Source organism: Cololabis saira, chromosome 11 (assembly GCF_033807715.1).
Source record: "Cololabis saira isolate AMF1-May2022 chromosome 11, fColSai1.1, whole genome shotgun sequence".
Classification (NCBI taxonomy): domain Eukaryota; kingdom Metazoa; phylum Chordata; class Actinopteri; order Beloniformes; family Belonidae; genus Cololabis; species Cololabis saira.
The window spans coordinates 1,224,330-1,240,217 of NC_084597.1; the positions used below are offsets into that span (position 1 = coordinate 1,224,330).

General features: G+C 40.5%; 1 protein-coding gene across 2 annotated transcripts in view; it reads right to left on the reverse strand.

The window, feature by feature from the left end:
• Nucleotides 1–7,896, reverse strand: part of LOC133454497 (tripartite motif-containing protein 16-like) — a 7,933-nt gene extending 37 nt beyond the window's left edge. Inside the window, exons 1-3 of one of the 2 annotated variants that reach the window (XM_061733221.1) lie at nt 7,203–7,896; nt 6,886–7,121; nt 1–1,026 (exon numbers count right to left, since the gene is read on the reverse strand). The exon at nt 1–1,026 is cut by the window's left edge and continues 37 nt beyond it. In XM_061733221.1, coding sequence (XP_061589205.1) covers nt 276–1,026; nt 6,886–7,121; nt 7,203–7,871 — 1,656 coding nt within the window. In that variant the 5' untranslated portion in view covers nt 7,872–7,896 and the 3' untranslated portion in view covers nt 1–275. Of the gene's footprint in view, nt 1,027–6,885 lie in introns of both variants that reach the window. The other variant, XM_061733220.1, reaches the window with a different exon arrangement.
• Nucleotides 7,897–15,888: the final 7,992 nt, after the last annotated feature.

A 15,888-nucleotide genomic window follows, 5' to 3' on the forward strand; every position in this document is an offset into this window, starting at 1 on the left:
TATTAAAGAAGTGGAAGAAAAGAGAAATACAAAATAAAAAACACATCAAAACTAACAGTTAACAATTACAACACAAGCTTATTTCTATGTTTTTATAATGAAATACAAGATGTTAATATTATTAATAATTCCCAGGTGAAACTACAAAAGAACAACTTCCACCTCCAAAAGAGGAAATAACAACAAAACAAAAACGTCCCTCCATCCGTCAGAGTTTGAGACCATCGTCTCTGAGAAGAAAATCAATAAAGACATGAAGAGGAAACTCGTTGATCTTATTTGAGTTTACAGAACTCAGCGGAGTCTCCAGGATCGGAGTAAATCCAGACTCCAGCGTGGAGCGGCCGAGTGAAGGAGGTCTGGACTCTGTGGAGGAGGGTCGTGGTTCCAGAGACGCTGTAGAAGGACACGACTCCTGCTCCGTGATCCACGTAAACTCCTATTCTGGAGGAAGCAGGACCTGAGACGGAGGTTCTGATGCCGTTGTACCAGAATCCATAACTGCCTGAGGAACAATATAGTGACCAAGATTTATCATTAAATCCAAATCTACTTTCCCGTCCTGATCTGCTGATATTCTTGTATGAAACTGCTACAACAACATAACCTGCTGCTGTCTCCACCTCCCAGTAATGATGTCCAGTCAGACTCTCTCTACTCAGAACCTGAGGATAACGATCACTGAATCTGTCTGGATGATCAGAATAAGACTGAGGTTGGTTCATCCGAGTCACCTTTCTGTTCTGCTCTGACAGTGACAGATCTCTGTTTACTGTGTTTGGATCCAGAGTGATTTCACATGAATACTTCAGGAATCCAGCTCTGCTCGTTGGTTCTGGTTCTGGTTCTGGTTCTGGTTCTGGTCCTGGTTGTGGTTCTGGTTCTGGTTCTGGTTCTGGTTCTGGTTCTGACAGTAAAACATCCACGTCAGCGACGGCCAGTGAGACGTTTGTCCACGTGTCTCCCAGGATGTCCTGTAGTCGACCTCTGACCTCTGACACGGCTGCTGCCACGTCCTGAAAGTACCTGTTGAGGCCAAAGTTCATCTTGGTTAGTCTAAATAAACTTTATTTACTTCATCCTTTATTTGAAAGAAGGTGAATATGAATTGGGGGGGGCTGGTGTTGAACTCTGAGTTCCGGGCTCTTCCGTGTCGGCCTCTGGTCTCGCGGGTGGCGGGGTTGCTCCCCCCCCTCCCCCACTATAGATACACTTCAGGTGGAGCTTTGTTTGGTTTATTACACACGCACGCACGCACGCACGCACGCACGCACGCACGCACGCACGCACGCACGCACGCACGCACGCACGCACGCACGCACGCACGCACGCACGCACGCACGCACGCACGCACGCACGCACGCACGCACGCACACTATGAAGTACTATTAGCGTCTTTAATAGAGGAGCCGCGCGCAGCAGCGTGTGTGCACGCGTGAATAACATAGATATTTTTGTTACACGTGCGTGCGTGCGTGCATTGTTACGTACGCAGACTACATCACGCGTAACAAGAAGCTGCGTGCTACACTAACAGCGTGTGCATGTCTGTCTGTCACTGTTAGAAGATTTCTTTTACGCGATCACACACACGTGCGTTTGCATTCTCTGACTGTTCGCAACCGGAAGTACATTTCCTCGGTGCGCAGCAGACGCGTCACATAAGCGTGTCGTGTAGTTTCTCTGTGTTCCATTTTCATCCAGTATATGGTGCTATCGAGTCAATAATAGGCACAACTGTCCTTAAATGAATAAAGAAAGTAAGACAGCTTCCTTTGTTGGGCTAGAGAAGCTTAGGTAGCGTGCAGTAGCACATGGCTACTTAATATGCAGAATGACATCATTCTGCATTCTGCACTGCGGGAAGTAGGGGTGCTGGGGGTGCGGCAGCACCCCCTCCTCTTGGTACCGCACCCCCTCCCCCAGCTCCCGCCCCCTCTCCAGACAGGAGGGAGGGATGATGGAAAAATAAAATAAAATAAAACCTGTCACATTATTCAATTAAATAAAAAGTTGGCGTAGGCTACTGTATTTTATAGTTATGACGGGCTGTTATGACGGGCTGCTGTGCCAGTGTGCCACTGTATAGGCCTAGCCAGGGCTTAATTTGAGGCGGAGCAAGGCGGAGCAAGCCGGAGCGCGCTCCGGCAAACCTGTAACAAATAAATATATACTTTTACGCACCGCTGCGCGCTCATATCAATTCCAAAAACACAATAAACAGCACAACGGCATACTGGTAAAAGTTATACATCTATGTGGCTTAAAAAGTACAGTTGGGTTGCTTATGTGTCTCACACAGCGCATCTGTGTGTGTGTTGTTGTTTTTTCGTTCCATGCGTAAAAGCCAAAAGCGCACTGTGTGTGTGTGTGTGTGTGTGTGTGTGTGTGTGTGTGTGTGTGTGTGTGTGTGTGTGTGTGTGTGTGTGTGTGTGTGTGTGTGTGTGTGTGGCCCTTTTTATTTTTCTCTCGCACCTCACTCATCCTCTGCGCTCCGGGACCTCCCACTTTACAAATTAAGTACTGGGCCTAGGCATATATTTTGATAACGGGGCAATTCAAGAGAATTGGTGGTTTTATTACTCAAAGGAAGTAAAACAAGCATATGGTTCATACATTTACACACACAGAGCTGGAGATTGCCCATCTCCAGTGCGCTTTTGGCTTTTACGCATGGAACGAAGAAACATAAAACAGCACACACACACACAGATGCGCTGTGTGAGACACATAAGCAACCCAACTGTACTTTTTAAGCCACATAGATGTGCTACTTGTATAACGTTTACCATTATGCTGTTGTGCTGTTTATTGTGTTTTTGGAATTGATATGAGCGCGCAGCGGTGCGTAAAAGTATATATTTATTTGTTACAGGTTTGCCGGAGCGCGCTCCGGCTTGCTCCCCCTCAAATTAAGCCCTGGCTGGGCCGCTCGGTGGCGCAGTGGGTTAAGCAGCGGCTCATATACTGAGGCTACAGTCCTCCTGCAGCGGTCGCAGGTTCGAATCCCGGCCTGCGCACCTTTGCTGCATGTCATCCCCGATCTCTCTCTCTACCCCTTTCATATCTGCAGCTTGAATAAAGGGCCACTAGAGCCCAAAAAAATCTTAAAAAAAAAAAAAAAATTGAGCCCTGGCTAGGCCTATGCAGTGGCACACTGGCACAGCAGCCCGTCATAACAGCCCGTCATAACTATAAAATACAGTAGCCTACGCCAACTTTTTATTTATTTGAATAATGTGACAGGTTTTATTTTATTTTATTTTTCCATCATCTCCCTCCTGTCTGGAGGGGGGCGCGAGCTGGGGGAGGGGGTGCTGCCGCACCCCCAGCACCCCTACTTCCCGCAGTGCAGAATGCAGAATGATGTCATTCTGCATATTAAGTAGCCATGTGCTACTGCACGCTACCTAAGCTTCTCTGGTCCAACAAAGGAAGCTGTCTTACTTTCCTTCTTTATTCATTTAAGGACAGTTGTGCCTATTATTGACTCGATAGCACCATCTACTGGATGAAAATGGAACACAGAGAAACTACACGACACGTTTAAGTGATGCGTCTGCTGCGCACCGAGGAAATGTACTTCCGGTTGCGAACAGTCAGAGAATGCAAACGCACGTGTGTGTGATCGCGTAAAAGAAATCTTCTAACAGTGACAGACAGACGTGCACACGTGTTAGTGTAGTACGCAGCTTCTTGTTACGCGTGATGTAGTCTGCGTACGTAACAATGCACGCACGCACGCACGTGTAACAAAAATGTTCTATCATCTTCATGCGTGCGTTCATGCGTGCGTTCGCAAAAAACATGTAAATGTTACACGTAGTCACTACGCGTACTGTGATCACGCGTGTGCAGCAGTCATTACGCATGAACGTGCGCGTACACGCGTGACCGTTATAAATCAATGGGGAAACTACATTACATGTTACCCGTTGCTTTGCTGCACAGGCGTCAAAGCACGCGCGAGTGACACGCTCAGTCGACAGCTGCGCACGCATTATGACTCGCATGGAACTTCATACGCACGCACGCACGCACGCACGCACGCACGCACGCACGCACGCACGCACGCACGCACACACACACACATACATACACATAGCCACAAAGACATGTACACACACACACAAACGCACACACACACGCACGCATGCACGCACGAATGCACGCACGCACGCGCGCACACACACACACACGCACACACACACACACACACACACACACACACACACACACACACACACACATAGCCACAAAGACATGCACACACACACACACAAACGCACACACACACACACACACACGCACGCACGCACGCACGCACGCACACATACATAGCCACAAACACATATACACACACACACACACACACACACACACACACACACTCACGCACACATACACACACACACATAGCCACAAAGACATGTAGGCCTACACACACACACGTGCACACACACACACACACACACACACACACACACACACACACACACACACACACACACACACGATCATATACATACACGCATACGCACACATAGACATACACACTGGCTTGTTCACCTGCATGCTGGCTCTGTAGTTTTTGGGGTTAGGTAGCGGTAGCGGTAGCTTAGCTCAGACTGTGAACAGATCTCGAGATTTGGGTCGATTGCTGTTCGTGTTTTGGTCGGCTCCGTGTCGGTTTAGTCGGTTTGGGGTTTCGTTTGTGGTTTTTGTTGCAGATTTCCAGTGCTTGACGTGTGTCTCCGTGGGTTCCTGCTTCCTGGATTGGCAGTGGATGTCGTCACGCCACGGGGGGGGCGCGCTTTTTTGGCGTCTATCGTCGCCATGGTAACGCTTTTGACTGAGAAAAGTAATGTGCATCGTCGCAGGATCGCAACCAAGTCTCACATAACAATGTACCCTGCCTACGTTGGTAGGCAAAAAAGTGCAAAAACGTAGAAGAGTTACAATAATAGCTCTTGAATTGTTACATTTTTCTGCCCATTAGTTTTGCGTCCAAGTCACGTGACTTTCAAGATTCTGGCCGTGACACCAAAAAACATGGCGGACATTCCTCATTTTTTAGTGAACAAAATCAATATTTTGAGTTAGTTTATGCATAAAAATGCGTTTTGATTACATTTCTAGCGAGAAATATATATTTTACTTTCATAATATTCACTCAGTGAATGTACATAATCACTCGCTTGCTCGTTGTTGCGAAGTTTTTTCAGATCTCGCCAGAACAAAGGCTGATTTATGGTTCCACGTTACACCAACGCAGAGCCTACGGCGTAGGGTACGTGGCGATGCACACCGTAAGGCGCGCGTTGCTGCGTACCCTACGCAGTAGGCTCTGCATCGATTTAACGCAAAACCATAATTCAGGCTTAATGTGAAACGGCAACGTTTTCAACCTGATCTCACAAAAATCCGTGAAATGCCCACGACCTCTCACCACTATTTTCCGTGGCACCAGCACCGAAAGAGTGAATTCCGTGTGAGCACCACGGATCTTGTACCTATGCGAAGTCAATTGGGATCCGTTGTCAACCGTTCCCTACTTCTAACCAATCATAAGTGGTTCAATAACCTAACCAGACCTTTACCAGAGCGCCGTCTAGCCACAAAATATCATTTGTAATGGCTTTGGGTGGAAACAGGCGATATTTAAATTACTGTATTTTCTGGACTATAAGCCGCACCTACATACGAGCCGCACCCGTTCTATTTAAAAAAAAAAAGATATACAAGATATATTTCTGTTGTTAGATTAGATATTTACTACATGTACAGAAGGATTTTGAACTGTAAATGATATACATGTTTGTACCTAAATAGATCTTTCCTAACAGTGTCTTTTAACACGGCAGCAACTTTGCTGATTAAAACGGGACAGAACCGGAACAGAAAATAACCGGTATTTATTTATCTATTTATCTGTTTGAAATCTGCTTCTACTTCTATCTGCTAAAGAAGAAGTAGCGTATTCTTCTTTGCATTTATTTTGTCTTAGTTTTTATTCTAATTCCGGTTAGAGCGCCCCGAGAGGTGGAAGAAAAATCTACAGAATAACCTTTGTATAAGCTGCACGGTTGAAAACCTATGAAAAAAGTAGCGGCTTATAGTCCAGAAAATACGGTAATTGTTTTAACCATTCTCCCATTTCATCAACCACAGGGAATTCCCTGGGCGTCCCCTCTACGTCATAGAGTGACGAGCTGAGATCCTGATCACGTGACGAGGCCCCGACGTCGAAGTAAATGGTTAAATATATTGTGCTTTTGAACGGTAAATATTAAAATAAACCGTACACAGGTACATTTACAACTTATATTGAATCACTGTGAATACATCAATGTCATTTACATGACGTTAAATAAACTATCCTTAATAAACAGACATATTTACAATTCCTTAACATACATCTTCTCTATAAAATGTAGTTACTAACTCAGATGCACGACTACATAATAGATATATTCAATTGATATATGTTTTTTAAAAGGTTTTTATACGTTAGGGTTAGTCTAGGTTTAACCCAAACTAATGTGACTACAAATATGGCGCTGATTAGCATAAAGCTGTATAGCAGGCCTCTAGGGAAATGTTGTTCTTAGCATTTTTTTTTTCTCACAGAAATGGAGGTTGTTAATACTAAAATAAGAGTGCACATAGCAGTTGAAGGGCATGATACACACATTTGTGTAAATATATTTTAAATATATAATTGTTAAATGTGTGAAAATTAATTTTAACCATGTAATACCCTATAATATTCTGTAATCCTGACCATGTAGGATCAGTCTGGAGGTTTTGTGTGTGTGTGTGGGGGGGGGGGGGGGGCTGGGAATGACACCAGTAACACCAGGAAGTAATGCTGGATCCGCGTACCTGAGAGGACGAATCTGGATGCTGGATGAGAGTGTGGAGCCACTGAGGGGTGACGGTGAGGGGCAGTTGTGCAGGAACTGGTTGTGGTCCTCGGTGTCTGAGAGCTGCTTCATCTCAGCGTCTCTCCTCTTCAGGTCCCGGATCTCCTGCTGCAGCTTCTCCTCCAGCTCTCTGACTCTCCTCACTTCAGTTTCCTGCTGGGATCTGATCTGCTGCTTCACCTCAGAGCTTCTCTTCTGGAGGAGAGAGATCAGCTCAGTGAAGATCTCCTCACTGTCCTCCACTGTTTCATCAGCAGACTGATCGATGGCCTCCACCTCCTGCTGAAGCAGCTTCACATCTTCCTCTCTGTCCTGGATCTGCTGCTGGATTTGTTGTCGACTCACCTCCATCTCTCTCTGCCTCTCAGTCCTTTCTGCTGCAGCTGTGACCGTGTCGTGGCCTTTATGTTCCTCCACAGAGCAGAGATAACAGATACACTTCTGATCAGTACGACAGAACATCTTCCTCACCTCACCGTGACGGGGGCAGATGTTGTCCTGCAGGTTCTTGGAGGGATCCACCAGCTTGTGGTTCTTGAATGTAGATGAATCACGGTGAGGTTGGAGGTGTTTCTGGCAGTAAGACGCCAGACAGACCAAACAGGACTTGACAGCTTTCAGTTTCCTCCCAGAGCAGACATCACAGGCCACGTCTTCAGGTCCAGCATAGCAGTGATCAGCAGGAGCAGCTTGGAGTCCAGTCTTCTTCAGTTCCTCCATTAAATCAGCTAACATGGTGTTTTTCAGGAGCTCAGGCCTCGGAATAAACGTGCGTCGACACTGAGGACAGCTGGGGAGTTTCTTCTCTCCTTCATCCCAGAAGTCCTTAATGCACTTCATACAGTAACTGTGTCCACAGGGAATAGCCACCGGATCCTTTAAAAGATCCAAACAGATGGAACAAGAGAATTTAACTGGGTCGAGCTGGTTTTCCTGCTGCGCCATCGTCCTCTTCGTAGCAACTGTCAGACAGTTTCACTTCCCCTGAACAGAAACTCTGAGGTCTGCAGGATTGCTTCACTCAGGGGCGGGGCTGAACAGGATGACGTCAGACGCCTCGCTGCCTGGCTGCACCACGTGACTGATTCAGCGGTTAAACCCTCAGGCTCCGTTCAGAGTGTGTGTTTGGGGGAGAGCTGCAGTCAGTTAGAGTTTAGAGACAGTTTGGAGACAGTTAGAGACAGTTTGAACATAGTTAGAGACAGTTTGGAGATAGTTAGAGACAGTTATGAGACAGTTAGAGACAGTTTGGACATAGTAATAGACAGTTTGGAGACAGTTAGAGACAGTTTGCAGTTAGTTAGAGACAGTTTGGAGAATGTTAGAGACAGTTTGGACATAGTAATAGACAGTTTGGAGACAGTTAGAGACAGTTTGCAGTTAGTTAGAGACAGTTTGGAGAATGTTAGAGACAGTTTGGAGATAGTTAGAGACAGTTTGGAGATAGTTATAGACAGTTTGGAGATAGTTATAGACAGTTATGAGACAGTTAGAGACAGTTTGCAGATAGTTAGAGACAGTTTGGACATAGTTAGAGACAGTTTGGACATAGTAATAGACAGTTTGGAGACAGTTAGAGACAGTTTGCAGTTAGTTAGAGACAGTTTGGAGAATGTTAGAGACAATTTGGACATAGTTAGAGACAGTTTGGACATAGTAATAGACAGTTTGGAGACAGTTAGAGACAGTTTGCAGTTAGTTAGAGACAGTTTGGAGAATGTTAGAGACAATTTGGACATAGTTAGAGACAGTTTGGAGAATGTTAGAGACAGTTTGGAGAATGTTAGAGACAGTTTAGAGATAGTTAGAGACAGTTTGGAGATAGAGACAGTTTGGAGGTAGTTAGAGACAGTTTGCAGATAGTTAGAGACAGTTTGGACATAGTTAGATACAGTTTGGAGATAGTTAGAGACAGTTTGGAGATAGAGACAGTTTGGACATAGTTATAGACAGTTTGGAGATAGTTAGAGACAGTTTGGAGATAGAGACAGTTTGGACATAGTTATAGACAGTTTGGAGATAGTTAGAGACAGTTTGCAGATAGTTAGAGACAATTTGGACATAGTTAGAGACAGTTTGGAGATAGTTAGAGACAGTTTGGAGATAGTTAGAGACAGTTTGGAGATAGTTAGAGACAGTTTGAACATAGTTAGAGACAGTTTGGACATAGTTAGAGACAGTTTGGAGAATGTTAGAGACAGTTTGGAGAATGTTAGAGACAGTTTGGAGATAGTTAGAGACAGTTTGGAGACAGTTAGAGACAGTTTGGACATAGTTAGAGACAGTTTGCAGATAGTTAGAGACAGTTTGGACATAGTTAGAGACAGTTTGCAGATAGTTAGAGACAGTTTGGACATAGTTAGATACAGTTTGGAGATAGTTAGAGACAGTTTGGAGATAGAGACAGTTTGGACATAGTTATAGACAGTTTGGAGATAGTTAGAGACAGTTTGGAGATAGAGACAGTTTGGACATAGTTATAGACAGTTTGGAGACAGTTAGAGACAGTTTGCAGATAGTTAGAGACAATTTGGACATAGTTAGAGACAGTTTGGAGAATGTTAGAGACAGTTTGGAGATAGTTAGAGACAGTTTGGAGAATGTTAGAGACAGTTTGGAGATAGTTAGAGACAGTTTGGAGATAGTTAGAGACAGTTTGGAGATAGTTAGAGACAGTTTGGAGATAGTTAGAGACAGTTTGAACATAGTTAGAGACAGTTTGGACATAGTTAGAGACAGTTTGGAGATAGTTAGAGACAGTTTGGAGATAGTTAGAGACAGTTTGGAGATAGTTAGAGACAGTTTGAACATAGTTAGAGACAGTATGGACATAGTTAGAGACAGGGCCGGACTGGGAAACTTCTTCAGGCCAGGAGTCAGTCATGTAACAGGCCACCTTGGCCCTGCACACACACACACACACACACACACACACACACACACACACACACACACACACACACACACACACACACACACACACACACACACACACACACACACACACACACACACACACACACACACACACACACACACACACACACACACACACACACACACACACGTATGTTTTGGGCTGATTTAAACAACCTGATCTCACAAAAATCCATGAAATGCCCACGACCTCTCACCACTATTTTCCGGGGCATTTCACGGATTTTTGTGAGATCAGGTTGGATTTAAATCAAAATGCACTCCAATATGAGAAAAAATAGCCACTAAAACACTCACCCTAATGTAGTGTTTCTCAACCCCGGTCCTCGTGGGCCCCTGTCCTGCATGTTTTAGATGTTTCCCTGCACCAACACACCTGATTCTAATTAAAGGTCCTCATTAGCCTCATTAGTCACCAAGGTCTGCACAGCTCTGTTGATGACACAGGTACTTGCTCATCATGAGCTCTCCCACACACACACACACACACATATATATATATATATATATATATATATATATATATATATATATATATATATATATATATATATATATATATATATATATATATATATATATATATATATATATATATATATACCTGCATTTTTAATATGTAATATATATCATATATTTTTTAATATGTAATTTATATAGTAGAGTATATTAATACATACATTATAGTTTTTTGTATATATATATATACATCTATATAGTTTTTTTATATATATATTTCTTATGCTCAGAAATGTATACTCCAATTTTTATTTTATATACATATATATATATATATATATGCATTTTTAATATATCTTATATATCATATATATTTTAATATATCATATTTATTATATTTATACTTTAATACTTAAAGAAACACCTACTGATATGCAGGGACTCGGTGCCCCCTGCTGGCCGCAGGTTGTAATTACAGATGGAGTTTATTTCAATAAATTAAATGGAGATAAATATATTTATATAATAGATTATTTATATTTTAGATAAAGTTAAGGAGGACTGAATGCGTCATATGCAAATGAAGTAAGACCAGCACAACAAACTACAAGAACGATGACAAAAATGATGGTGAGAGGAGAAAGCGTTAGTGAATTATTCAAAAAACACACACCACACCACACACTGTGACCTTTGGCACTTCCGAAGGTCGCACGGGTCTGGACCTCGGCACAGTGGATGAGAGTCACCCTGCTGATACAGAGTCTAGAATTTCAGCCTCCTAGCTCAAAGCGTTAGTGAACTGTGCAAAAATAGACACGAAATAGGCCTCATAGGCAAACCTATAACATTACATAACAAACCTCCTGTGCCTACTGAGCATTAATAACATGTCATAATCGAAGGAGAACTAATTAAAATGGAAGTCCTTAACATGAACCTATTGTATTATTGAATTATCAAGGACACTTTCGTGTTTTTGTGTTTAGAAATGTTAAAGATATTAAAAGAAAACCATAACACAGTGAGGAAAATACTGTGGGGAACAAGTCGTGCCCAGAGCGTGTCTCGAACCACAGTCTCCCAGACCACAGTCAACTGCACTAACCAGTCTCCCAGACCACAGTCAACTGCACTAACCAGTCTCCCAGACCACAGTCAACTGCACTAACCAGTCTCCCAGACCACAGTCAACTGCACTGACCAGTCTCCCAGACCACAGTCAACTGCACTAACCAGTCTCCCAGACCACAGTCAACTGCACTAACCAGTCGGCCAGGCGGGCAAGGCCTTATCTATCTGTGGTCGTTACACTATGTTCCAAAAAGTATTGTTTTTAATGGACAAGATCCGGCATTTTACGTTGAATTCTATTGTTCAGGTTTTACAATTCTATTACAATAACATGGGGTTAGCCATAGCAAGGGGCGATAACAGCCTCCTGCGCCTACTAGTAGGTAGAGTAGGGCCCTACTGGCCCATATCTATGGGATGATTGTTATCGTTTTGTCCTTCATTCAATGGTATGACAGCAGTCAAATCGGGTGACGGATCCCATTGACTTCGCATAGTACAATATCCGTGGTGTTCCCATTAAAACCTCAATAAAACACTGCTAAAACAGCGTTAAAAACATGCTTTTACAAACTGACAGTAACAAACAGTACCTTGCGCGACAAAAACTTATTTTAGCCACTATAACAAAGAATAATATATACATAATAATAATGTCATAATCCGTGTATATATCACGACCACGGATCCCATTGACTTTGCATGGTACAATATCCGTGGTGCTCACACGGAATTATACCATTTTCCGTGTATATACCACGGAAAATAGTGGTGAGAGGTCGTGGGCATTTCACGGATTTTTGTGAGATCAGGTTGCCCAGTTCTCTAAATACATTAAAGAACAAATCAGGTTATAATTCAAAGTAGGACTATCATATATTCTTCTATATCCCTTAAAAATGTATGGCAGTCTTCCTCAGAGAATTTAGAACTGTAAAGCTGTTAAAGTTTATAGAATTTGAGTATTTCTAAGGAGATTGAACTTGGTTGTGTGATTTCTATATAATTTACTAATAAGATATTCCCAAAGTTGGGGATAATTTCAAACAAACATGTGATAATCAAATAACAATGGCTGAACTGGATGGAGTGATTGGCCTCTCTCTTAATAAGGCACCGGGCTCGGACGCCTCACAGGAGACTTTTATAGACATTTCTGGGAAGACTTTTGTGGAAATATTTGAAACTTGTATACTTCCACCCACAATGAGACACTCGCTTATTATTTCAATTCCTAAACCTGGCAAGGACCCCAGATTAATAGAAAACAGAAGACCTATTACTCTTAGAAATTCTGATTATAAACTACTCACCTATATTTTCTCCACCCGTCTTCAAACAGAAATGTCACATCTCATTGCAGAAACACAATCTGGTTTTTTAAAAGGGAGATCAATCCACAATAACATAAGGTTGGTAATGGACATTATTGAATATAGAAATCAAATTGAAAATTATGGTTTTCTTTTGTTTTTAGACTTCTATAAAGCATTGGATTCAGTAGAGCACCCATTTATCTTCCAGGTTCTTGAACATTTAGGTTTTGGAATCAAATTTAGGAATTTAGTTGGTGAGTAGGAATGGGTGATATTTTACCGTTCACGATAAACCGTCAAAAAAATTCTCCACGGTAAGAATTTGTATCTCACGGTAAAAACGATAAATTCCCGTTGATGATGTTTTTGTGTAAAACTGATTTATGGTTCTGTGTTAAATCCACGCACAACGTACGTGAAGGAAGGAAGGAAGGAAGGAAGGAAGGAAAGAAGGAAGGAAGGAAGGAAGGAAGGAAGGAAGGAAGGAAGGAAGGAAAGAAAGAAAGAAAGTAAGAAAGAAAGAAAGAAAGAAAGAAAGAAAGAAAGAAAGAAAGAAAGAAAGAAAGAAAGAAAGAAAGAAAGAAAGAAAGATAAATTTGCAGTACAGGTGTAACTCATTTAATTGGTTTTTATTAATTCAATTTAATTGGTGTAGTTTAGTATTTAGTATATTTTACAGCAGTGTTTTGGCTCCAAAGACTGAATGTGGTGATAGATTTATAGTTAAAAAGGTGGAGTTGAATTGGTATTTTTTTTATCGTCATTTTAATCGTTATCAGGATAAATGCCAGAAATGATGGTGATACATTTTTTAGTCCATACCGCCCATCCCTATGGTGGATTGTATCAGAATATCAACAGTTGCGTCGTACTCCCTCATGGCACCGCCCCCAGCTTTAATATTAGTGTAGGGATTTCACCATATTTATTCATATTGGTCACAGAAATGTTAGCAATATACATTAAAAACTGTAATGAAATTAAACACCTACATGTCTTAGGTACCGACATTGTTATCAGCCAACTGGCGGATGATGATGATCAAATTCCAATTACCATTGACAAAATAAAAAATTTCTCTAAAGCCTCAGGGTTAACCTTAAACTTAAATAAATGTGAACTTTTTGCAATTCACGATACAACACTTATCAAATCAGAAATCAAATATTTAGGAGTATACCTTACTAAAGACCAAAAACAAAGTCAATACTTGAATGTAGAACAAAAAATAAAAACGAGTAAAACCATACTAAACTCATGGCTCCAAAGAGACTGTTCAATACTCGGCCGGATTTATCTAACCAAGATGTTTATCAAGATGTATTTACCCAGCCTACTCTAGTGCTATCCCAAATAAACTGATCAATCTATTAACCAAATAAATCTATTTTTTATTTGGAGAAACAAGCCACACTATATGAAAAAAAAAGTGATATGATTAAGGAAATCAAAGATGGTGGCCTGAAAGTTATTGATTTTGATTTGCCTTAATGGAACTTTAAAAATTAATTGGCTGAAATTCTGGATCAAACATAGCAACTCATTTTGGTACTGTATCCCAAATGCCCTAAAGAAGATTGGAGGTTTGAATTGTCTTCTTACGACTGATTTCAATGTTAATAAATTACCAGTATCATTATCAGAGTTCCACAAACAAATCCTATTATATTGGAAAATGTTATATGTGCATAATTTTTCACCCCACACCACTATGATTTGGAATAATAGATATATATTATACCGGAATAAATCTTTATTTTATCAGGATTGGTATGAGAGGAATATATGGTCTATAGTTGATTTAATGGATGCCAATGGTAATCTCTTGGATTAGGAACAATTTTGGGTAACACTTTACAATAAGGGTCCCTTAATTAACGTTAGATAATGCATTATTAAGCATTAATTAACAGTTTAATAATAGTTAAATAACCATTATTATGTATTACTTAACATTAATTAGCATATTAGTTAATGCATTAATAAACAGTTAGTTAATGCATTATTAAGCATTAATTAACAGTGTAATAATAGTTAAATAACCATTATTATGTATTACTTAACATTAATTAGCATATTAGTTAATGCATTAATAAACAGTTAATTAATGCATTATTAAGCATTAATTAACAGTTTAATAATAGTTAAATAACCATTATTATGTATTACTTAACATTAATTAGCATATTAGTTAATGCATTAATAAACAGTTAATGAATGCCTACTGCTCAGAGTTAATTAATACATTAGTAAGCATTAATAAACGTTACATGATGTAATTATTTATCCTTATGTATGCATTACTTAGTATTAAGTAATACATTAGTTAATACATAAGTAAAACGTTAATAATGTCCCTAGTAATCATTTACTAATGGTGTTTATTTGGAGTGAATATGCATTAAGTAACAGCTACCTAATACATCTACTAATCATTCACTAATGGTGTACATGTTTACTGGATGGGCATTATTAAACAACTATTTAGAGTCTTAAGTAATCATTTCCTAATGGTGCTGTGTATGTTATCAGGTAGCTTACTGACCTTATGAACGGTAACCTGACATAAACCTTAATAAATGTATAGGAGTGGCTCATAACCATTACTTAACCATTAGTAAAGGCTTGCTGGACCCTTATTGTAAAGTGTAACACATTTATCCCTTAGGTAACACATTATTAATGCTTAACTGCCTCATAAGCATTACTTAACCATAATTAACCATTAGTAAATACTTTTCTGGACCCTTATTGTAAAGTGTAACACATTTATCCCTTAGGTAACACATTATTAATGTTTAACTGCCTCATAAGCATTACTTAACCATAATTAACCATTAGTAAATACTTTTCTGGACCCTTATTGTAAAGTGCAACACATTTATCCCTTAGGTAACACATTATTAATGCTTAACTGCCTCATAAGCATTACTTGACCATAGTTAACCATTAGTAAATTAAGCAATCACATATAAAGAAGTTTACACTTTTTATTTAAAACAAAATAAAACAGATTTTAACAGATAACATTTGTTATATGTATACAATATATATATATATATATATATATATATATATATATATATATATATATATATATAGTATATATATATATATATATATATACATCTGTGATAACAGATACGTAACAACAATTCACACAGAGGAGATCTTTG